The sequence below is a fragment of the Emys orbicularis genome, chromosome 6 (assembly GCF_028017835.1).
Source record: "Emys orbicularis isolate rEmyOrb1 chromosome 6, rEmyOrb1.hap1, whole genome shotgun sequence".
NCBI classification, from domain to species: domain Eukaryota; kingdom Metazoa; phylum Chordata; order Testudines; family Emydidae; genus Emys; species Emys orbicularis.
Genome location: NC_088688.1, coordinates 50,164,175 through 50,187,292, shown reverse-complemented (window position 1 = coordinate 50,187,292; position 23,118 = coordinate 50,164,175). Strand labels below are relative to the sequence as shown.

Sequence of the window (23,118 nt, the reverse complement as noted above, 5' to 3'; positions counted from 1 at the left end):
CTAGCGCTTCCCTGTCCAGGTGGGAGTAACCCCCCCCCGCCGCTCCCAGGGGCCGGACCGAGCTCTTTCCTCCCCCGCCTGAGCGAGGGGAACGGGGGAGCAGCCCGGCAACATGTTCCGCCGAGCCAGGCTCAGCGTGAAGCCCAATGTGAGGCCCATGGGTAGGGGCGGCGCCCCGGCGGCCCCGGAGCCGCAGCGCGGCCAGGATTCTGCCTCCCTGCCGGCAAGGCAAGAGTCGCAGCCCAGCGCGACAGCCTCTCCCGGAGCTGCTGCCGGTCCCCGCCCGGACCCCCCGCCCCAGCCAGAGGGGGGACAGCAGGGGAACAGGTGAGTCCCGCAGCTCGCGATCTGTACTGGGCTCTGCGCGGCTCTAGTCCCACCAAGCCGCCGCTGGGCAACTCTCGCTGTCAGGAGCAGCCCCAGCTCCGTGCAACCTGGGGGAGCAGGACCAGCAACCGCCGGGAGGGCGCTGCTTGGAGGTCTCAGTCCTGTACAGGTTCTCAGGTGCCTGGAAAGCTTTGGGAGCTGTCTGGTTACCATCATGGCCAGCAGCTTACCTGCCCTTGCGCTCTGCACTGTCCCTCACACCGCAGCTGCACGCACCGTGCTTGGAAGCTGTCAGGTGTCCAACGCCTTCTCCGTGCCTGTCTCCCTTTTGTTCAGGAGGTATTTTTCCTGTCTGAGGATTGTTCCCTTGTTGGCTTGGGTTTGCCGTGTTTGAAGTTACGAAGTACATATTACTGCAGGATGAGAGGTCACTATTTGCTAGATCTAAGATAATCAAGAATGCAACGAGTGCCAGCCCTTGGTTTAGAAATAAATGGCTATATAGGTATTTTTTGTACATAATTATTCTTATTTTGTTATAGTCCCCAATCCTGCAATAAGCCTCACGTGGACGAGCCTCCATTGAAATAAATTGATCCCTGCCTCGGTGCAGGGGTTCTCCTAGGTGGAAAACAATTCTGGATCGGGCCATACATTTAATATTTGTGATTGAAGTTAGTACTTGGAAGTTTAGTGTTGATTTCCCTAGGACTGAATAATTGTTTTTTATCAGTGCAGACCTTTTTCTATTATTATTAATCTACTATTTTATTGCAGTAGCACCTAGGAAGTTGTTATATCTGCTTTTCTGTAACACCTTAGGCCACTAGAGCAAATACTAAGAAAAACCATTATAATAATGATTCACTCTGGGACCAGATATTACCTTGATTTGCACAGTTCTCATTGAAATCAATGGTGGAGGTCCTCAGAACACAACTCAAGGAAAGTATACCGCTCCTAGTTGTGTAACACTGACATTTGAGGGGGGCCATTAAAAAAACAGCAGCAGCAAACAGTTTTTGTTGTTGTTGTTTTTGGTACCAAAATTTGGGTGGATATCTATGAATTAGACTGGGCAACACTTTCTTGGATTTACACCTAGAATTAAAGAAACAGTCCAGATTAAAATCATTAAATGTCACTTAGTACTTTGTCCATTTTAAAATGTCTACATGACTTTACCACAGAGCTTGAAAAATATACCTGACATTTTGTGGGGTTTTATTTTATTCAGACTTGACATTCCTGATACTTTGAAAGTTAAAACTACAACCAGGGACTGACTTTCCAGGCCTTTTTTATATATCATGCAGAACCAAAAAAAAAAGCACAATCCTCATTTTTAAAAAAATCTTTGCAGTTCACCTCTGCTGTATCTTGACCAAGCAATGATCAGCAGTTGAGGCACTGGAGTGGTCTGCAGAGTTAGGAAGACAACAGTGCATTGATTTGCACTAGGTTCATGTTGGGAATATTGTCTTTGCAACCTTAAGTATTAGAAACTTAGTTTCATTTTAAACCAAGATTGACTTCCTGTAGAAACTAATAGTACTGTACTCACCTAGGAAAGGGCTGCTGACTTTTTATACACTTAGCATAGATTGTGAAACTCTTGTCAGTTTCACTCTGGGTTTTAAGGAGTTACACAGTGATATAATATTTGAGTTGCAAATACTGCAGAGGAATTTAAATTAAGCCTTTTTCCTGACACATTGTTGTTACATCTGAGTTTATTAAATATTTTTATACAATTTTAATTTTATGCATAAACTATTTTATTATCTGGTGATCTATGAGTGTGCGTTGAGATTGAAGGTAAAGAGCATTTCATTAAAAAAAAAACAGTCTAAATACTTAAATGTTAATCACTATTGCTAAAAACTTGTTAATATTTTGATTTTTGGACATAAGAATCTATATTTTACATAATTTACGAGGCACCATTCAATATGTCTTGGTTTGGTTAAGTATGGGTTCTTGGATAAGGTTCTCAGAGTAATACACTTTTTTTAGTACTATATTTAGGCTTTAGATGTGCTCCCCTCAATGCAATCTTAAAAGTAGCAAAACTGTCATTGTAAGGGATTTCAGGGTAAGATATTTGTTTTAATTTTCCACAGAGATGAAAGGACTGGTTGTGCAAATGATGATGGAGAAGCTAGGAAACCTGCAGATACACCTTTACAGAGAAGAAAACGAATATCCACTATGCCTAATCTGGCAAAACCCAGAGTTACACTTCCGTCTGCACAACGTTCAGTATCAAAGTCTTCTCAAAAACTAGTACCTCAGTCTGTTACTAATGGTAACTCTTCACTTCAGAAGGAATCCTATCCATCAGAGAAGATTAATACAGAAAGCTCCCCAAAGTCTCCCATACTGCCTGAAAAGAAAACACCTGTCCCACAAGTGCCACAGTTTTCCCCACTTAAAAAATCAGTGAGCAAAGAGCCAAATGTGGGTGTAACTGCTCTCAAAAATGATGAAATCCTCCAGAAGAACACACTCTGCCCTCTCAAGGAGAGACCCACCCAAGGAAGACCCACACAAGAGGAAATGCCACATACAAAACCCCCGCTAACAAAAGATAAACAAAAATGCTCAGACCGTGAAAGAATCCTCAAAGCTCAGAAGTTAAGAGAGATGCTCAAAGAAGAGCTTAAGAAAGAGAGGATGGTAAGGTCCTGCTTTGGGAATTTTGGGCAGAGAGGACACAAAAACGGGAATCAACATTTGCCTGATCCCTGTGGGTCAATTCCAGTATGTAATCTACGGTAACTATGATGTCAGCAGCATAGTGCTGGCAGCCTATGATGGGGTCTAGTAGCTCTTGTCCTATCACAGGAGTGAGTGTTCTTTTGTATAAAAATGATTTACTTATTTATTTTTGGTGGTGGTGTGATTCTACTAGTGGACCTTTATGTGACATAATAATACTCCTGCTAACATGCCAGCCAGAATGCTTACTATTTTAACTATGTATTTTTATCATTGGTAAATACAGTGGGGGAGCTGAGAGTTGGGACTCTTGTGTTCTGTACTCAGCTTTGTTATTGACTCAGTTCTGTTACCTTGGACAGCTCACTTCACTATTTCATAGTTGAGCAATCTTATAGGGATGTTAAAACACTTAACTATTAAACCTCATGAGATTCTAATGAAAATTGAATTCAGCAGCACAATGTAAGAGATTTGTATATATCAATATAGAAGGTACATATGAGAAGGAAAAGAGGCAGCAGCTTTCCTTTCGGTGGATAAGTCAACTTGAAAATTAGTCAATTTAAAAAAAAAAAAAAAGTGGTTTCATGTACTATAACAGGTCCTTAATCTCCCTGCCAACAACAATAATAATACTTTTAAAAAAGCCACACAAAATGGCAGGGAGTTCAGGAGCATTCATAGTGTCTGAAACTATTTTTATCTATTTTTAATTGACAGTGTTCATTTTTAAAAGTTGAATTCATCATTTATATGAAAACCCAACAGTTGCAATCCTGTGCAAGTTCACTATTTGTTTTATTTTGAATTAGGCAAAGATAAAATATAATCTAAAGTGTCTCACGCTCCTTGGTTTGACACACCTCAGTCCTTTTAGCTCTGATACTAGACCATGCATCCAGTGTGTCTTGGCTTCTGGGTCTACACACTCATACCCACACAGAGCATTGAGTTCTCTTGAAAACCCAGATCAATTAAGGTTGATGATGTCTTTGAGAAATGTACACTGTAAAATCAAAAAGCTACAATAATGTTAGAGAAAAATTAGTCCAGGCACATAGAAAAATAAATATTTATTTTTCTATAATGTGTGTGAATAAAGAAAAAGCTAAATAAACGTATCTTTGGTATGTAGAAAAGATGGAAAAATAGACCAACAGTAATTGAAGGGAAAACTCCACCAGATCATTCCAAAATGACTATGAGAGACTTGATATACTACCTGCCAGAAAACAATCCTATGAAGTAAGTACAGTTCTCTTTTCTTAACGGTAAATTGTTTTTGTCTGTGTATACTAATTTTAATCCTTGTGAAATGTATTATACTGACAGCCCTGGATACGGAAGTCCTGTTTATCCATAGAACAGGTAAAGCACGGGCAGTGGCAGCATAAGCTTCTGAATGCTATATCACTATTACTTGGTATTTGTATTGCAATCGGGATTAGAGTCTCATGTTAAGTTCTGTACAAACATATGGAGATACAGTCCATACCCTGAAGTATTTCAATGTATATAGACAAGTAATAAGTGAAGTATGATATAATCAAATCTGTGTGTATACATGAACATACACTTGAATTTTTCCCAATTGTAGATTAAATATTAGCTGCTCTTCAATGTAGCCATCATAAGTTGGCTGACTTTTTTAATAGGCATCATGGCGGAGGTGTGTCTTGAGAGGGTAGTGACCGTATGCTATCAACTTATCATAAGTAAGGTTAAGATTTTGTCATGGTTATTTTTAGTAAAAGTCACGGACAAGTCGCGAGCAATAAACAAAAATTTATGGGAGCCCTGATCTGTCCATATCTTTTACTAAAAATAATGGGGGGAAAGAGGGCTGGGCGAGGAGGGGAAGGAATGACACCTGGATCCCCACTGTGGGGACTAACAGCTCTAGCCCCACCATCATGGGGGCACAGCTCCCAGCTCCAAACCCAGCTGAAGCTGTGGGGTGGGGACATGCAACAATGGCTCTGGAATCTGTTGAAGCCGAAGGGGTTGGGCACACTGCCCTGGCTCCGGCCATGGGGGACGGAGGGGGGTGCACGCCTCCGGCCGCGCTGCTGACAGCTAAGCCGAAGTCGTGGCGGTCCAGTGAAGTCACAGAATCCATGACCTCCATGACTAAATTGTATCCTTAATCATGTGTAGTGTGGAACAAGGCACAAAAATAATGTGTCAAACCTCTGGCAATATAATCCCTACCTGGAAGGACTAGCCTTAGGAGTAGTAGGGTAGGTAGTTCATTTTCTGTGTCCATTGGAAGTTTGGCATTTCTGCTTGCCTTGCTAACATTGTTGCCAATTGTGTTGGTAGCAGTGGCACTGTTAGCTGTCCACTGGTAACTGGTCTGAGATCAAAGAATTCATGGTATCTCTTCATGGAGCAGCAGTGTATGCTACATGGATATGATTTCTAATGCGCACTAACAAGTTCCACAGTAATAGGTCTATATAGATCTTGCTAGCACGAACTAAAAATACCCTATTGCATTTTAGCATAGTACTATGATGTTATGTAATGGATTCGGACAGATGATGTGAAGTCAGGTGATGTGAAGTGACAACAGGTTCTCTATCCCATTACTAATTCTCCTGAACTATTCATTTCTAGAACCTTAGGTTGCTCAAGTCACTTAGCAGTATATACAGATTATGAAATTAGATGATGCACTAGCATGGTATAAAGAGAGTGCCCTAGTAAAGATGTTTTGCCTTCAGATTTAGAACAGATTTTGGGGGTGTTTTTTTTTCTGTTAGTGTAAATCTATGTATCAGTGAATATTGTCATATCTCTAATATTCATTAATAGGTCTTCGCTGGCAGAAGAAAAGAAAACTGAGAAGACTTCTACACAGGTCCAAATGAAAGAGTAAGTCTTTGTGTCTCTGATACTTAACGTCAAAATGCCTTTTGTTGGAAAAGAAGTACATTTTATGTATAAGTAATGCAGAAGGGATTGTCTGGTTCCTAACTTACTGTTGTGATAAATTTATTCCTTTGTTTTAAATTAATTATTTTAGATGGCGGGAAGATGGAGGAGAAATGGTAGTCATTAGATAAATTGTCCAGGAGCAGAATGTAGAAATCAATCTGTTCACTCAGACTTCTTGAGACAGGTTAGCTGTGATGAGTATCTTGTTGTTCATGGTAATAGGTTGATCATGTTACATTTGTGCTTTTTAATCATTATTATGACAGGGAGTACTTGTAATTCAAGGAAAGTTATTATTGCAGCCAGTTAACATCATGTTTGGTGTTAATTTTACATGCATCCAGCCAATTGACATTTTCATATATCAAAATATAACTGATAAAATGTTAATCTGAAGATTTATAAAATTGTGGGGGTTTTAGCTAGGTGACTGAATAATGTATGGGGTAATCCAGCAGATACATAGCGACCAGAAGAAAATGCTACTTGTGTGTATGTGCTGAATGTTAATCTTTCAAAATTGTAGACCAGAAGAGATACGTGCTCCTGATCATGAAGATGAGGAGGCTGAGACTGAGCCAGAGGAAGGGGAGGAGAATGATGGTCCTCTTCTAGTTCCTCGAGTGAAAGTAGCAGAAGATGGTACAATTATTCTGGATGAAGAAAGGTAACTGATATTCTGCAGCTAACTCCTGTGCTATGTGTGTCTGATGAATTACTATCTGGTTTCCAGAGTGGTTAACAATGTAACTCCTGCTAATCGAGTTAACTATCTGGCTTCATAATTTTACATAATACCTTAGAATTTAGTTCAGAGGTGGGCAAACTGTGGCCCGCGGGACTGTCCTGCCCGGCCCTTCAGCTCCCGGCCGGGGAGGCTAGCCCCTGGCCCCTCCCCAGCTGTTCCTCCTCCCCCGTAGCCCCCGTGCCACCAGCGCTCTGGGTGGCAGGGCTGCAAGCTCCTGCCGGGCAGCGCGGCGGCATGGCTGGCTCCGGCTGGGCGGCGCGGCTGCCAGTCCTGCTGCTCTGAGCAGCATGGTAAGGGGGCGGGGAGAGGGGGGTTTGGATAAGGGGCATGGGGTCCCGGGGGGCAGTCAGGGGACAGGGAGTAGGGAGCGGTTGGATGGGGCAGAGGTTCTGGGGACGGGGATCAGGGGGCGGTTGGATAGGCGTGGAAGTCCCGGGCGGCCTGTCAGGGTGTGGGGGTGTGGATAGGGGTCAGGGCAGTTGGGACAGGGAGTAGAGGGGGTTGGGGTGAGGTCCGGGGCGGGGGGGCGGTTAGAGGCAGGGGTTCCCGGGAGGGGGCGGTCAGGGGACAAGGAGCAGAGAGGGTTGGATGGGTCGGGGGTTCTGAGGGGGGCAGTTGGGGTGAGAGGGGGGTGGATAGGGGGTGGGGGCTAGGCTGTTTGGGGAGGCACAGCCTTCCCTACCCGGCCCTCCATACAGTTTTGGAACCCCAATGTCGCCCTCAGGCCAAAAAGTTTGCCCACCCCTGATTTAATTCCGTGTTGGATAGTAAATTAGGGCTATACACAATGCATCATTACAGGGTCAGGATTTGAGTTATTACGGGAGCTTAGGGATGACCTGGAAGAGGAATTTGGAACAGTAAAAAAGAAATGAAGAATTTCCCATACGTGACCTTGCAAAAGAGTTTTCTTGGAAAGTTTAAGACTAATTAGACAAACAAATTTGAGACATTGGACTCTTCACTACATTTTACTTAATGTATATGTGTTCCATATTTCTAAAATGTTAGAGTGAATGTAATTACAGTAGAACCTCAGAGTTATGAACCCCTTGGGAATGGAGGTTGTTCGTAACTCTGAAATGTTCATAACTCTGAACAAAACGTTGTGGTTGTTTTTTCAAAAGTTTACAACTGAACGTTGATTAATACAGCTTTGAAACTTTACTGCAGAAGAAAAATGCTGCTTTTAACCATCTTAATTTAAATTAAACAAGCACAAACAGTTTCCTTACCTTGTCAAGTCTTTTTTAAACTTTCCCTTTATTTTTTTAATAGTTTACATTTAATGCAGTACTGTACTGTATTTGCTTTTTTTTTTTTTGTTGGTCTCTGCTGCCTGATTGTGTACTTCTGGTTCTAAATGAGGAGTCTGGTTGACTGGTCAGTTTGTTTGACTGCTGTTAGTAACTCTGAGGTTCTACTGTGTGTAATTTAACTAGGTTAATATCAATTCCCAATATTCTCTAATTCATATAATAGAGAGATATTGGCATGGTAGTGAAACGTAGTTAAATTGATGTGAACTTGCAGTATGGCAGGAAGAGTCTTAATTCTCAGGTTCTCAACAGACATAAAATGTGGTTCTCCAGGTTTTTATTGCCCCTAATGACATTTCTGATGTCTGACATTCCTGGGTTGCTTTCTTCTTTTCAGTTTAACTGTAGAAGTTTTAAGGACAAAAGGGTCATGTGTCGTAGAAGAAAATGATCCGATCTTTGAGCGTGGCTCCACAACTACCTATTCCAGCTTTAGGAAAAGTTTTTATACCAAGCCGTGGTCAAATAAAGGTAGGTATATTTTAGTTTCAAGTTTTGAGTCTGTAGAAGACTAAGCCCTGATCCTGCAGACACTTGCATACATATATTACTTTACACATGTGAGTAGTCCCATTGACCTCAATGGATCTATTCATGTGTAAAGTTAATCACTTATTTAATAGTTGTAGGATAGGGGCCTTAATGAGCAGACTTCTAGTTTGTGCTGAGCATAGGCATACTCCAGAAACCCACACCCAGTGAGATAATGGGCTGGAAGCTGGCTGCCACTCCAGAAGTGGAAATGCCACTCCAATGTGCCTCTGACAGGAGAGTCGTTATGGGACTGGGGACCAGGTTGTATAAACTGCATATTAAATCACGTGTGCTTCCTAATCCGGCAGCAGTTATACACACAGCCCTTCCAGCATGGTTTAGGAATAGATGGTGTGAGGAATCTGTGCATCGGGCTGCTTTTTGCTGTGTATATGTGCACTTATGTTTTGTGGGTGCAGGACACTATGCTTATGTCTACCAGAATTTGGCCATTATTATTTGCCGGCATCACAATGTGGTAGAGATCACTGTGTATGAGAACACTTCTCAAATCTTTGGGTGGAAGATTGTGGAGTTTCATTTCTGATTCTCTCATGAATTCTTTGGAATACTGCTACTCTGTGTAAATAAAGAGCAGTTAAAAAATACAATGTTTTGTTATATTTTGTGGTTGCATTCATAAAGAATAAGATGAGAATTAAAATTCATGAATTAATGTTGATCTAGTGTTCTTTGCAGAATTAGTGAGATTAGTGTTTGCTTATTTTAAAAATCTAGATTGTTTTTTGTTGACAATTGATATAATAGTAGTAATAAAGGTATTTAAGAAAGTAACACACAGCGTAACTTAAACCCAAAATGTAACAATTCTTAGCATTCTTTTAATCTGAGAACTCTAAAAATAACATATTTCCTAAGGATTAATTCTCCATTGATACTGAGACATAAACAAAAATAAGCTTGTTAATTGAAAATGAAGGAAACTTCTAAATGTTTGTGAAATGCAAGAGAACAAAATTGTTAGGGGAAAAGCTGTATTTTTAATTAAACAAAGTATTATCAATACTCCCGTGTGTGTACAAAATACAAATATAAAATCTCAATAGTGATTGTAAGTAATTACATATAAAATAAGCTAAACCTCAGGAGAAAAATATTTTCAACAAATGTGTTAATGAGTGGTTATTCATAGTCAAAAAATGGTATGATCTGCAGAAGCTAAATTATTGGTTTAGAACATGCATTATTTAACTTCAAAGTATACTGTTCACAAAGGCATAGTATAGAGGGAATTGATTTTCCAGGTGGTTAAAAGCTGGTGTGAATGTGAAGCGCTTGATAACCACAGAAGCAACTTATTTTGAGTAAGCTCTTAGAACATGAACTTTATTCCTGATACATGATGATCATTTTTAATTACTTCAGTGTTTATCTTCCTGACTTAATAGCTTACTTTTTAACAAAATTACATTGTTTAAGTTTTAGAGAAGAAATCTTCTCCAAACTGCTCTTTACTGGAGTGAATAGTGTTAGTAGTACCTGAATCACCTCTCCCTTCTTCTTAAGTCATGACATGAGGAAAATATTTTTCAGGAGGCATGCTGTTATTTAGTGTATTCCACTGTGGAGGGTGGGGAATCAGAATAATTTCAAGCTTATTGGATATATATTCACTTATAGTAATTAGCTTGATATGTTTTCCATGTTGCTAGATGCTCAGAAGCTACACCGATGCCGTAAGTACCCAGAGAAACATTTATACAGCATTCCTCAGTAGTATCAAGATGTGATGAGCAGAAAAAGTATAAAATAAAGCAAACTCAAATAAAAATAATTTTGAATACAGGGGTAGTTGAGTGAAATGTAATGGCCTGTGGTTTACAGAAGTTCAGATGATCCCTTATGACCTTAAACTCTGTGAAACTATGAACTGGAATAATGGTCTGGTTTGGAATTTAGCTCTGTCTGAATATATTGGGTATACATATTTTTTTTACTCTTAAATGTAAAGATTTTGGTTCAAGTAGTAAAAAGGATGATAGCATTCAATACTTACTTGTGTATGTATATTTTTGTTATAGAAACTGACATGTTCTTCTTAGCTATTAGCATGGTAGGAACAGACTTCTCTCTCATTGGTCAGCTGTTTCCTCACAGAGCAAGAACAGAGATTAAGGTAAGTAAAGCAGAGAATGATATTACCAGTGCAATTGTCAGCATTTACTTTTGTTCTCAACCTCTTGCATGCTGTTTAAACAGCATTTTAGTATTAATAACTTTTGATGGTATATGGTTCGGGGGTAAAGTTTGTGGTAACAGTACATTTTCAGAATGTAGTTAATATCCAGAGTAATATGTCTGAAATGGATAAGGTGCTTCTTGATCTGATACAAATTAGTTAAACTTCCTAATTTGAAGTAGATACATTTGTAACTCAAACCAGTGTGTTACACCTCTACCCCGATATAACGCGACCCGATATAACACTAATTCGGATATAACACGGTAAAGCAGTGCTCCGGGGGGCGGGGCTGCACACTCTGGCGGATCAAAGCAAGTTCGATATTACGCAGTTTCACCTATAACACGGTAAGATTTTTTGGCTCCCGAGGACAGCGTTATATCGGGGTAGAGGTGTAGTTACAACTTTATGTCCTTGTGGGCAATGTTTTCACTAACTAAAGGAGTATTTTATCCTGATTTGTTACCTTTTATATCTGTAGTACTGTAACATTTGCTTAGTGGAGAAGGATTAATATAATTTACAATATACATTTTTTCAGAACAAGTTTAAACGTGAGGAAAAAGCAAATGGATGGAGGATAGATAAAGCGTTCAGTAAGTTTTTACTTAACACCTAATCAGAAGAATTTAGTTATGAATATGTAATTTTTTTTCTGCTTTAGTTTGTTTGATCCAATAAATTAATTCTACAACAGGGCGTTTGTTTGTAATACTTAACATTTAGAGGTTAATGTAGTGGTTAAAGTACAAGACTGAAAGTAAAATTTTTAGCTTTTAGTCCCAGCTCTGTTGTTGATTTGGTGTCTAATTTGGGCTAAGCATATACTTTCTCTGTGCCTCAGAGTCTTTCTGTGAAATGGGGAGTAATATTTAACTATCTCACATGTAGGATCCATTAGTTACTAATTGTAGAGCACTCTGAGAATCTTGAATGACAAGTGCTGTATAGGTACTACTGTTACTTTCATGAAATGTCAGGGTCTACTTCATTTAGCACAGTGGTTCATAATTTGATATTGTGATGCAACCTGAATATTTGTTGTTTTTCAGAATTTTCCAAGCAATTATGTGAAACTCTCTCTTAAGTTGTGTCTACACTGCCTCTTTCAGCACTAAAACTTTAGTCGTTCAGGGGTGTGAAAAAACACACCCTTGAGTGACAAAAGTTTTAGCGCTGAAAAGTGCCAGTATAGATAGCTCTTTATTGCCAGGAGCTGCACTCCCGGTGATAAAGCTACCACTGTTTGTTCGGGGTGGGTTTTTTATTGCTGGGAGAGCTTTCCCACGGTGATATAGCATGTCTGCACAGCTCACGCCGCAACCTTTGTTTTAAAACTAAGCTTCTGCACGCCTAATATGTTACCTCTGGTCTCTGCAAGCTTTCAGTGCCACTTGTATAAAAAAAACTGACTAGTCATGAAATGTGCAGTATGGAAAGTGGTGGTTGGGCATGGAAATCATAATTGAACTATTTGTTTTAAGAAAGCAGAAGCTTGAATAACTTTATTAACTGTGAAATATTACCTTTTATATTTCACTCTTTTAATTGGACAGAGGAAAAGCGACCATTTGACTTTGAATTCTTTGCCCAGTTGCTTGAGGAGGTACTAGCAGATGAGAAAAAGAGGAAGCAAAAAGCTACTAAAAGACAAAGTTCAAAAGAGAAGAAGCCACACAAATCTCGGAAAAAGCAAAAAGGTACTTAATTTAAAATTTTCTGTTCAAGATAGTAATACGGAATAATACTGTTCTAGTGCTTCACTATTGGGTCATTGAACAAGAAAAAAAATCCTCTAAAAAATGTCATACTTCACTGTTCTGAACAGATTTCTTTCAGGCAATGAGAGACTTGTGTGACGACATTGGATTCCTAAAAGGACTTTTTTCAGTTCTTAATTTGCTCATTTAGAGGATAGTATTAGCCAATTTCTAGAGAGGTATCTTGTATGAAATAAAATTGTACTACCTTATCCAGGTTACAGTTGGTTTGGAATCTTGTATTTCTGTTTTGGAGTATTTCAACTTGATCTGTTAATAAATATCTTCATAGGGTGCTCACAAATTCACTTTAAGGCTTTGGCACAGGCATTGAAAGCCCTTCATATTGATACACTCTTATTTAGGTGATTTTGATTTCTCTAGATCCAATTTCTCATGTTGCTATAGTTTTGACTTGCCTTCACCCACTATAAATTTGCAAGTATAATTCTCTTTAGTGAGATTCATATAGCTGGCTCACTTTCTCAGTTTAAAATATAGCATAAGATTTATTTTCTAGTTACTCTTAATCTTTTAATTTTTTATAAAGTACTTCAGTGCTTGTGAAAAGAATTCCATTAATTTTTATGCATGTTTTGCTTTAGCAGTAGTGTAAAACTATTTATAGTTTTTAAATGTAATTTTGTGACTCTCTGAACTGTCAAAAGCTGTTTCAGGAAAAATGGCATTGAGAACAATATGTGAAAAGTTTTTACAAAGGTGAGACTGTCTAGGAAGTAGCAGCCAAAAAAGTCATTCTTAAAGACCATTGTTGTCTTTAGAAATTTACTTGCCTGAAATTACTAGATAAGATTATGAATATGAGTTAATGGAAATCATGCTGTCTTTTCCTACCTGGTGGATTTCACACCACATGTAAAATGTTAAGTTTTTAGTTGTGGGCTAAAAAATAAACCTATTTTGTACTTAATGTAGTATAAAAGACATGTTTCTTTACTCTTGTGTTGCACTTTGGATTTGTCACTTATATTGGTGGGGAGGGGAATGGCAAAAATTAGTGTAAAAATATTAAAATACAAAGTAAAAACAGGTTTCAGAGTAGCAGCCGTGTTAGTCTGTATCCGCAAAAAGAACAGGAGTACTTGTGGCACCTTAGAGACTAACAAATTTATTTGAGTATAAGCTTTCGTAGTGGGCTGTAGCCCACGAAAACGTATGCTCCAATTTGTTAGTCTCTAAGGTGCCAAAAGTAAAAACAGTTACTCATGGTGTTTAACACTGTATACAAATCAATATTTTTGCAGTGATTGACTATTGGTATTTCAGAATGTTTTAAAAAGAAAAAATTGTCATTTTTAGAAGCTATTTCCCAAAACCAGAAAACAATCTGCCTAGAAAGTTTAGGTTCCTAATACTTCTGAGTACTGTAGTATATAGTAAAAGTAATTAGATAAATTCTTTGAACTACCATAGCATAATATGCCATATGCAGCCACAAATTAAGCTCTACCCACGATAGTAGGATTTTTCCCCCCAGGAAGTCAAGTACACCTCTACCCCGATATAATGCTGTCCTTGGGAGCCAAAAAATCTTACTGCGTTATAGGTGAAACCGCGTTATATCGAACTTGCTTTGATCCGCTGGAGCGTGCAGCCCCGCCCCCCGGAGCACTGTTTTACCGCATTATATCCGAATTCGTGTTATATCGGGGTAGAGGTGTATCTACTTTTCATGTTGTAGTAAAGTCAGTGTAACTACCCAACTTAAAAAACACAAGGACAAAGTGATGTGCATTGAGTACAGAATGACATTTTTAACAGTCTCAGATACAAGGACTGTCCCTCAAATGTGTATTGCAGCATCAGTTAACCGGTGCTGAGACACGATTGCTTCTGTTTGGTTGTTTGCCAAAACATTTCTTTAGGACTCTATTGCTATATCTGACAGCATATTGCCATGGATAGATGAATGCACCAGACATTGATAATGGAAAGACCTTTGAGATTCCTAGTTTATAATGCTAGTATATTTACCTGGAACTGTATTGTCTTTGATAGCTAAAGTTGTCAGTGGAGAAGCAGATAATGACCAGGAAGATCCTCAGGGTATCAGAATTTCTGATGCAGAAACAGAAGTGGATGCTGGGACAGCCGAGAAGGAGAATGAAGAATCTCTGAGTGTCTCTGAACAGACAGAAGAACAGATTATATTGGAGCCAGTGACAACCAAGAAGAAGAGGAAAAAGAAGAAAAAAGATGATTCTGAACTGGAAGTGGAGAATCTGGCTGAAGAGGGAGCTGCCCCCACAAAACCAGCTAAGGGGGGGAAATCCAGCAATAAAAGTAAGATTAAAATGCTCAACCATAATCCATCCTTCTGCTGTTGGCATTGTCCCAGTTTGTTGTGCGTTAGCTACCCTGTCGGATTATAAGCCTCAAATTTTAGCCTATGGAAGTACTTGATGTGTTCTCTTTGGGCCTTTGTATGGTATAAAAAATAACATGTAGGTACTATTGTTGGTTCGGAGAGGATGGTAATTGTTTTCATTCAACTTGAGTCTAACAATTACCATCCTCTCTTAGTTTACCTGTACCCTCTTTAATCCACCTCCTTCTCGGAAGCCTGGGAGAATACACAGGCTTTTCAGTGTGCTCTGAAGATCAACAGACCATTGGGGGGGAGAGGCCCTCAACTAAAGCTCATTTCTCAAAAAATGCCTGGCAGCCAGTCCCCTCTCTTTTTAAACAGGAAGGCGCTTAGCTTCAGTACCTTGGTTGATATCAAGTGCCATTTACTGCATATGGAGAGAGTTCATCTCTTTGGTACCCAGGTCTCCAAACCATGTAAGGTTTTGAAGGGAAAACAGATTGAATGACATATGGAAACAAATTGGATCTTTCATTGCAGACCTTGAAGCACAGACATAATTTATGAAGCACCTCTAAGCAAGAGCGCTACCACTTTCTGGACTACCTGACGTTTCATGGTGGTCTTTAGATATAACTTCTGATATCACATTACAGCAATCCAATCTATTATGGAATATTGTTTGGTTTAAACCACTGTGGTCGCACAGGTGAGATCTCAGCTATGTTAATAAACAGTATGGATCACCCTCGAAAATGTAGTTGGGAAAAATATATCATGAATTCATAAACCTTTTGGTGAAAGTTTTATGTCCTGTTTCATTTTAAAGGGCACTGTCAGGTAGTTTTGGCCCCAAATCTAAAAATTTTTAAAACACATCTCCAAACAGCCCCCATTAAAATATTTTATTTTTAAAAAATCAACCTAGTTTTTGTTGAGATGTAGAAATTTTCCTTAGAAGTGTTTAAAACTTTGCAGCATTATTATGTGAAAATTGGATGGTGAAACTGCCTAGAAGTTCCAAACTGAATGGGGTGCAAACCAGTAAATTAAATCTAAATTTTTTTAAACCTCTTTGACTGTTGATTAATGTAGGTAAAGAAAATGTTTAAAATTTTAACCTGAATTCCTTTTCAATTTACTATAAATTACAGTATAACCTTTATAATTACATAAGCCTACAACTTGTCATGGAAAAGGTTGCGTCATTTTTGGTAACGGACAATTGACATCTGTTCAATGACGCAACCATTATTTAAAAACAAAATCTCCAAATGCAATATTGTTTTCTTTGTAGACTTCAAATTTTACTCAGTTGGAAGAAAGTGACTTTCTTTTTCCTGATTGTAGCAACAAATCTGAATTTAGCCCAAAGTTTCAAACTTTAGCTATCTATACCCATAAGTCTGAACTTTCATAGTGAAGTGATTTTTTTTTTTTTTTTTGGTTGCCTTAATTTTTGAGGTGCGCAGTCAGAAACACTTTAAATGCCAGATTTTTCTGAAATTCAGGTCCCTCTCGGGTGTCTCAAATTGGTTCTCAAAATAACTTCTAAAATTGAAGCCCTATTTTTGTTGTGTGTATTGGTGTTTTCTCTTGTGGATGTTTTGGAATCTGTACCTAACATTACCAGGCATTTTCTGGAAATACATATTAAACACTTAACAATTTGCTAACAGAAAAGAATGCAGTGTCTGGTATGAGCAGTGATAATCATACTGAATGTGGGGAGGAACTGGATGTTCTTAATCAAGAAAATGTGGATGAGACTCCTGTCCTGGTGGAGCAAGAATCACATTCCTGCTTACAACTGAATGACAAAACAGAAGAAAGTGATCTCAATTTAGCCAGGTAACTTTTGCTACAAACACAGCAAGAAATGGTTTGATTTTTAAAATTAGTTTTGTTTTGTTGATTCTTACCATCACATTCATTGGTGAAGATGGACAGGGTCTTCGGTTTCCATGTGTTGTCAAGCTTTGCCCTCAAGGGTGGTGGACTCACTTGCTTTAATTTTATACCTGCAACATGATCCTTCCCCTGAAAGCCTCCTCTTAACTTAATAAAAATTAATGCTAAACCCCCATTTCGTGATTCTTTAAATCCAAAATTTCTCTCATTTTTGGGATGAACATCAAGACCAGTGACTTATTCCAAACCTTTCCCTAAAGCTTTAAGGAAAATGTGATAGTACCACTAAAGTAGAGCTTAGTAACTTTACTACTGTACTTTGTGGCGGATGTGGGGAGAAGGGGGGGGTTCTGTACACTTTTTACTATAAAATGTGTCTTCTGTAACACTTGTGGGGAAACAAAACTATACTTAGTTTCATACTGAGTTGAAACATAACCAGGTTTTCTGCAAAGATGCAATTGTTTTTGGTCATGAACTTTGAGAAACTTTTTTACAGTATATAACACTTCACTTTGTGTCATTAATTTCCATGTTTACTAAGGAGATTTTCTTATCACCGTTACACAGATATTTTTGATGTTTTGTAAATGACGAGATATTTGTGGAAGAACTATAATACTTTTAATAAGTCTCTGGGTTGAAGTACAACTTCATTGTGTTGATGAAGCTCTTCTTGATATTCTCTATTCCATATTAGATTTTCTCCGTAAAATGAGAGAGTTCCTGTAGCCAATTCAGAATATTCAAAAGCTTTTTTGCTTTTAAAATAATTCTTCATCTGCAGTGCTTAAAAGGCATTTTATTAAGATTAAACCAAAGCTTTTCAGAGCTTCTGTATTTGGTTGCAAGAACTTTTATATAGACGAAGGGAATGAAGTTGGCAGTCATAAGATTTGGCAGGTTCAATAGAACGCTTAAAATTTCTGCACATTGTCCGGTTGGGCAAATGCACAGTGGTAGCACTGTATATTTAATAACTCCATAGTGCAATTTGATCCTGCAGCCCTGATTAACTTGTGTGTGGAAAAAGTACTGATGTTACATTTTCTCTGAATGCCTTATTTTCAGCTTTCAAGATACTAGTGCTGGATTAATAGAAACTGAATCTTCTGAACCAGAAACCCCAGATATCATCTCTGGGTCACAGGATTGGCAACCTTCAAAATCTCAAGCTTCAGGTACCAGAAATGAAAAAGGAAATGGTGACGAGACCAGTGAAGCAAAGGTATCTTTGTTGTTATGGATCTTTTTGGTCTCCAGTAATCCTTCTCACATTACTAGTAGCATTCACATAAAATAAAGCTTTCTTTGATAAATATCTCATAACATACTCATATACAGCTCAGCACACAAAGTCATTAAACCTGGAAATATCACCAGAAGTTAAATAAGTTGCCAGTCAGTGGGATAAATGACTTTTATTGGTTTTATTTTAGTAGACCAAAGTGATTCAAGGAATATCATGTTTGGATTGGGTTTATCTCATAGTGCAAAAATTTAAAGGTGCTGTTTAAACTGTTCATTAGCTTTCCAAAACAAAGACTATAAAGGAGAAAATTCCACTATTAAAATTCAATGTTTTCCGTTGTCTTGGAGCCCAGTCCTGCAGGGACTTGGTACCATGTGCTTGCTAGCATAACTAGTAATGCCTGTCTGAAGGATTCCTTTAATTTTTTAATCTTTCTAAGACAAATAATGGTCTTGTGGCTGAAGCATGGGAGGGGTCAGGAGATACTTCCTATGCTACCTTGGGGAAGTCGCTTAAACTCTTGACCCTCAATTTCACCATTCATTTATATTTAAAAAATAAGCAAACTTCCCCATTTTTACTGGGAGGTTGGCTAATTCTAATCTTTGTGAAGCACCTTGAATTCCTTGAGTAGGAAGAAATACAACACTCTTCTGCCTCAGAAGAATTGAAGTGGACAGAATAGCCTGGACCCTGTAATGTGCCTCAGTCCTGCCTACAAACCAGAACTAAGCAGATATGTTTTCAGGCCAACTAGCTATGACAATATATTGCTATTGTAACAGGAAGGACAGCCTTAAGCAAAGCCTGGAGTCTCAAGTCATCACAATCAGAATGCTTATGTTACGATCAGTAATGTTTTTACGTTGTAGATTACATGTGCTGTGGTTAAGTGAATTTAATTTGATGCATAATGAATCTCCTTTGCAATCGGAAAATGCCAAATCAGTCAGTACAGGAAATACACCCCTTTGAGGATATTTATGTGATGAAACAAGTGTAGATAAAAGGAGAAAAATAATTTTATGTAGCAGAAATGCTTTTGTTCTTATATAATAGGTAGATTTTATATTTTGCTATATCTGTTGATCAAGAATAATTTCCTTTATCATTCTTGCTTTTTGCAATAATGCCTAGTGATTTCTGGTGGAAAGATTATTTAAAGCCTACAGCCAACAATAGTTAAAATTGGTACTAGAATCTCACTCACTTGATTTAACTGAAAGATGAAAGAGAAGCCTTGTTTTCACTTTCATTTGACACCAATATTTAACTGTCTTGTAGCAAGAGTTTCTTCACTATTGCGGGAATCAGGAATTCTAAATATTACTTTGTTTCCACATAGAACAATGAAGTATGTGATTTATATAAACCAGATGAAAAGGAAAGTACAGCAGGAAAAAGCCATGATTCTAAATCTGAAACAATGTGAGTAGTTATTCTGCCTAGCAGTAATATTCTACTGAGAGTTAAATTTGTATTTCTCTAATTTGGGGGTGGGGTAGGTATGTGTGTTATAAAATCTGTTCACATGGCACAGCAGGTGGTCTTTTATTCCTCTTTATTTTAAAAAAGTTCTATTTGAAGTAAAGTTTCTGTTGCCAAAGAATGGCGCTTATAGTAAACTTCAAAATGTTGCATAGGGACAAGCAAGTTATTTTGGTTTTAATGAGAGTTACGGCTTGTGCAACTTAGGCCTGGTCTACATGAGGGGTGTGTGTGTGGGGGAATCGATCTAAGTCACACAACTTCAGCTACGTGAATGAAGTCGACGTACTTACATCTACTCACCGCGGTGTCTTCACTGCGGTGAGTTGCTCTCCTGTCTATTCCACCTGCGCCTCTCGCTCCGGTGGAGTACCGGAGTCGACGGGAGTGCGCTCGGCGGTTGATTTATCGCATCTATACTAGACGTGATAAATCGACCCCCGGTGGAGCGATTGCTGCCCGCCGATCCTGCGGGTAGTATAGACGAGCCCTTAGTATACCAAGATATTGGGGGTTCATTGTCAGGATAATAGCGCTGAATGAGTAAGGGGTGGGGATTGAATTAATCTAGTATGTAGTAGTGTACTATTCAGATCTTCTGATCATTATGCCATACTACAGCATACTAACTTCCTTCTGCTGTCTCCAACCTAGGACTACTGCCTTTTTCATGTTTTGTGTCAAGCTGCATTAGGATTGTAACTGGAATTTAATCAAACACACAACAGTATACAAAACTTATTTTTATTAAACAGCGCAACCTTAAATGCTTTGATAAGAGAAGTTTATGTATCCAAAACATGTTTCAAATTTACAACTAAAGTATTTATTAAAGGAACAGAGGAATTAACTGTAGTCAATTAAACTGATTATTTCAGGTCAGCCTGAGAAAATTTTCAAATATGCCTAAGTGAAAGTCTTGTCTAAGTCTCTTGAAAATGAGAGAGTCTCCTAAATTACTTAGGCTGACCTATTGTGCTATATTTATAAAGCTTGACCTCAAAAGTTAAATGTTTTCCACCTGATTCTTTCTTTATATAGGAAAGCAGCCTTTAATTCTGAGTTTTTGATAGAGGTTCATGGATTCAGCATATTTTTTACTTAAATGTTTTAAGAGATTATCAGTTTAGGCCTTAACATATTTTGTGTTAAATTCCGATTTCATTTTAAACAGGTTTATTTTTAAAAAGAAAACTTATTATAATTCAAATAACCATAAAAATAATTTTTTATTTTTCAAAAAAAATATTTTTTTTATCCACCCTGGAACTGTTACATTTTCAAATATTCTCTTTGAAGGTGTGGCCCCATACAGTGCTGAAAACCAGTAAACTTATGAAGAGTGTCCTTACACACTTACAAAAGATTCTGTACTTTCAAGAAATAAAGCATACCCACAAATGGCATAGAACACAGTAATGATTTCTGTCAGTTACTGTTTTATTGTATGGAATATGTAGATAACAACATGTTTTTGGAGGATATATTTGATCATATAAAGTACTGAATTTCTTTGCTGTGAATATTATAAGCTATTGTTTTTGTATCTTAAGGGAAACTGAAAAAGCTGCTGCTGGAAAGCCATCCGTGAGAGGACGCCTGCAGAGACCTAAACCCAACTTAGCAAGGGCATCTGGAAAGACAGAAGCAGCATTCCAAGAGAAATCTGAGGTCAAGATTTCTTCTTCAGAGCCTACAGAAGGGGCTGAAAAAATGGTGGGGAGCAGCAATGTTAATTGCAAATGCTAACAATTTTGTGTTATATCCACATGTAAAAGTTGATCTCCTAAACCTTGGTGACCTATTCTGTGGCTCATCTGACTACTTGTATAGCAATTGCTTATACATAGATGATCAAGTCAAGCGTGTTGGTTTTAGTGATTAGCAGCATATCTGATTACTTCACATCTGAAGCAGTTGAGCTTTATCCAAAGAGGGCATGGAATGTCAAAACCAGGGGATGGACTTAGTGGATCTCTCACAAGATAGGCTATGTTTGAAGCTTGTTCTTGGCACCTGGAGGTGAAATTGAGGTTCCTTAGCGGAATTGTCCCAAAGTGGTGACTTGAACTGAGATGATGGCTCGGTAGATTAAACACATTTTTAAATAGGGGTAGATGTGACATGTCTTGCACCTTAAGGAGCAGATTCTGCAAGGTGACTTGTCACCTAATGTTAGGAGGGTTGATATTGGACAAAACCGGCAGCCAGGCCAGGTTAGTTGGTTAATGGTACCTATTATATGCATGGTTTCATGTAGCTGAGTGTCTGTTAGTCCTGTATGAAAAGAGCTTACTGGAGAGTAATACTCTGCTACAAAATAGCGTAAGGCGAAGCCCAGAGTTTGTGTCTGTACATTAGCTCCCAAGGTAGAACCAGCTAATTCGCTGATATGGTTGTTGGCTGTTTTTATTTTCAGCAACATCTTAGTAAGGCATTCCTGGGAAATCAAAATGTGGTCCAGTGTGACACCCAGATACACTGGCTTTGGGTCATTGTCCAGCCTGTGTCCATTCGGGAAGATATTGAGCTGTTTGTTGGCCTTTGTGTGGTATAGAGGAAAGCAACTGGATGCTGTCTTTTTGGTGATAGGTTTAAGTCTCCATCTTTTACAATAGTGAGCCATATCTTTCATGTTAGCATTCGGGACTTCTTCTGTGTGACTGAAATCCTGGTTCTTTACTGCCAGACAGATTAGTGCGAAGATAAAATGCAGTGATTGGGAAGGAGTAATTTTGCAAGTCACTGGGCATTTTCAGGTTTTGGCAGGGCTATTACTTTTGCTCTCTGCTAGATCTTGGGTATTTTATTCTTGTGGTGACTCGAGTTAGAAACATGGGTAGCCATTGTCTGCTAGTTTTCCCTTGTTCTTCAGCAATTTGGTGGAGTTGTTATCAACCCCACAGGCTTTACCTGTTTTCAGTGTTTTGATTGTCCATTCTATTTCATCTGTGGTGAAAGGCTGGAAGTCTTTTCAGTATCAGGTATACCCTCTTTGTATTGCACCATTTGTTCTTTATCTCTCCTTCAAACTTTCTGTCCTTCATCCACTTTTGCGGAATTTATCTGGGGGATAACAATACTATGTGGAGAGACTGAACAATGGCACTGTGCTGGAGGCTTCTGAGCAGCACCAAGTTTTCTGATTAGTGCCCAGGCTTTGCTGTTGTCTCTTGATATGTTTAGTTCCATGGTAGATTGCTCCCATCTTGCTCTTATAGAAGTGTTCAAGCTGTCTAAAAGATGTGTGGTGATGTCTGGATTGTCACGTCTTCACGTTGCTTGAGGAGTTCAGCAAACTCCTCATCTAGGCAGGAATATAGGTCTTATAACTCAGGCCGTACTTCATTTGCGATATTGCTAAAATTGCGGATCCTGCAATATTAGGCCTCCACCACAATTTTGATTTTAATTAGCTTACTTTGCACAGTCCACAATTTTGCATACATTTTGAGTATGCAGTTAGTATTGTACTAACATTCAATGACTGTAAAAGGCTAACGTGACTGGACTTGATTTCTATAGCAGTTGTGTTTAAGACTTTGTCTTTTGAATTTTATATTGTACCAGTTCCCTTTTTTTT

General features: G+C 38.5%; 1 protein-coding gene across 1 annotated transcript in view; it reads left to right on the top strand.

The window, feature by feature from the left end:
• Positions 1-541: 541 nt before the first annotated feature.
• The window catches only part of BDP1 (B double prime 1, subunit of RNA polymerase III transcription initiation factor IIIB), a 71,263-nt gene continuing 48,686 nt past the window's right edge, over positions 542-23,118 (top strand). Inside the window, 15 exon segments of the mRNA XM_065406560.1 lie at positions 542-709; positions 711-832; positions 2,451-3,006; positions 4,187-4,296; positions 5,869-5,928; positions 6,518-6,658; positions 8,396-8,529; positions 10,635-10,729; positions 11,337-11,391; positions 12,352-12,495; positions 14,575-14,859; positions 16,564-16,735; positions 17,867-18,023; positions 19,393-19,475; positions 21,089-21,251. Coding sequence (XP_065262632.1) covers positions 542-709; positions 711-832; positions 2,451-3,006; positions 4,187-4,296; positions 5,869-5,928; positions 6,518-6,658; positions 8,396-8,529; positions 10,635-10,729; positions 11,337-11,391; positions 12,352-12,495; positions 14,575-14,859; positions 16,564-16,735; positions 17,867-18,023; positions 19,393-19,475; positions 21,089-21,251 — 2,445 coding nt within the window.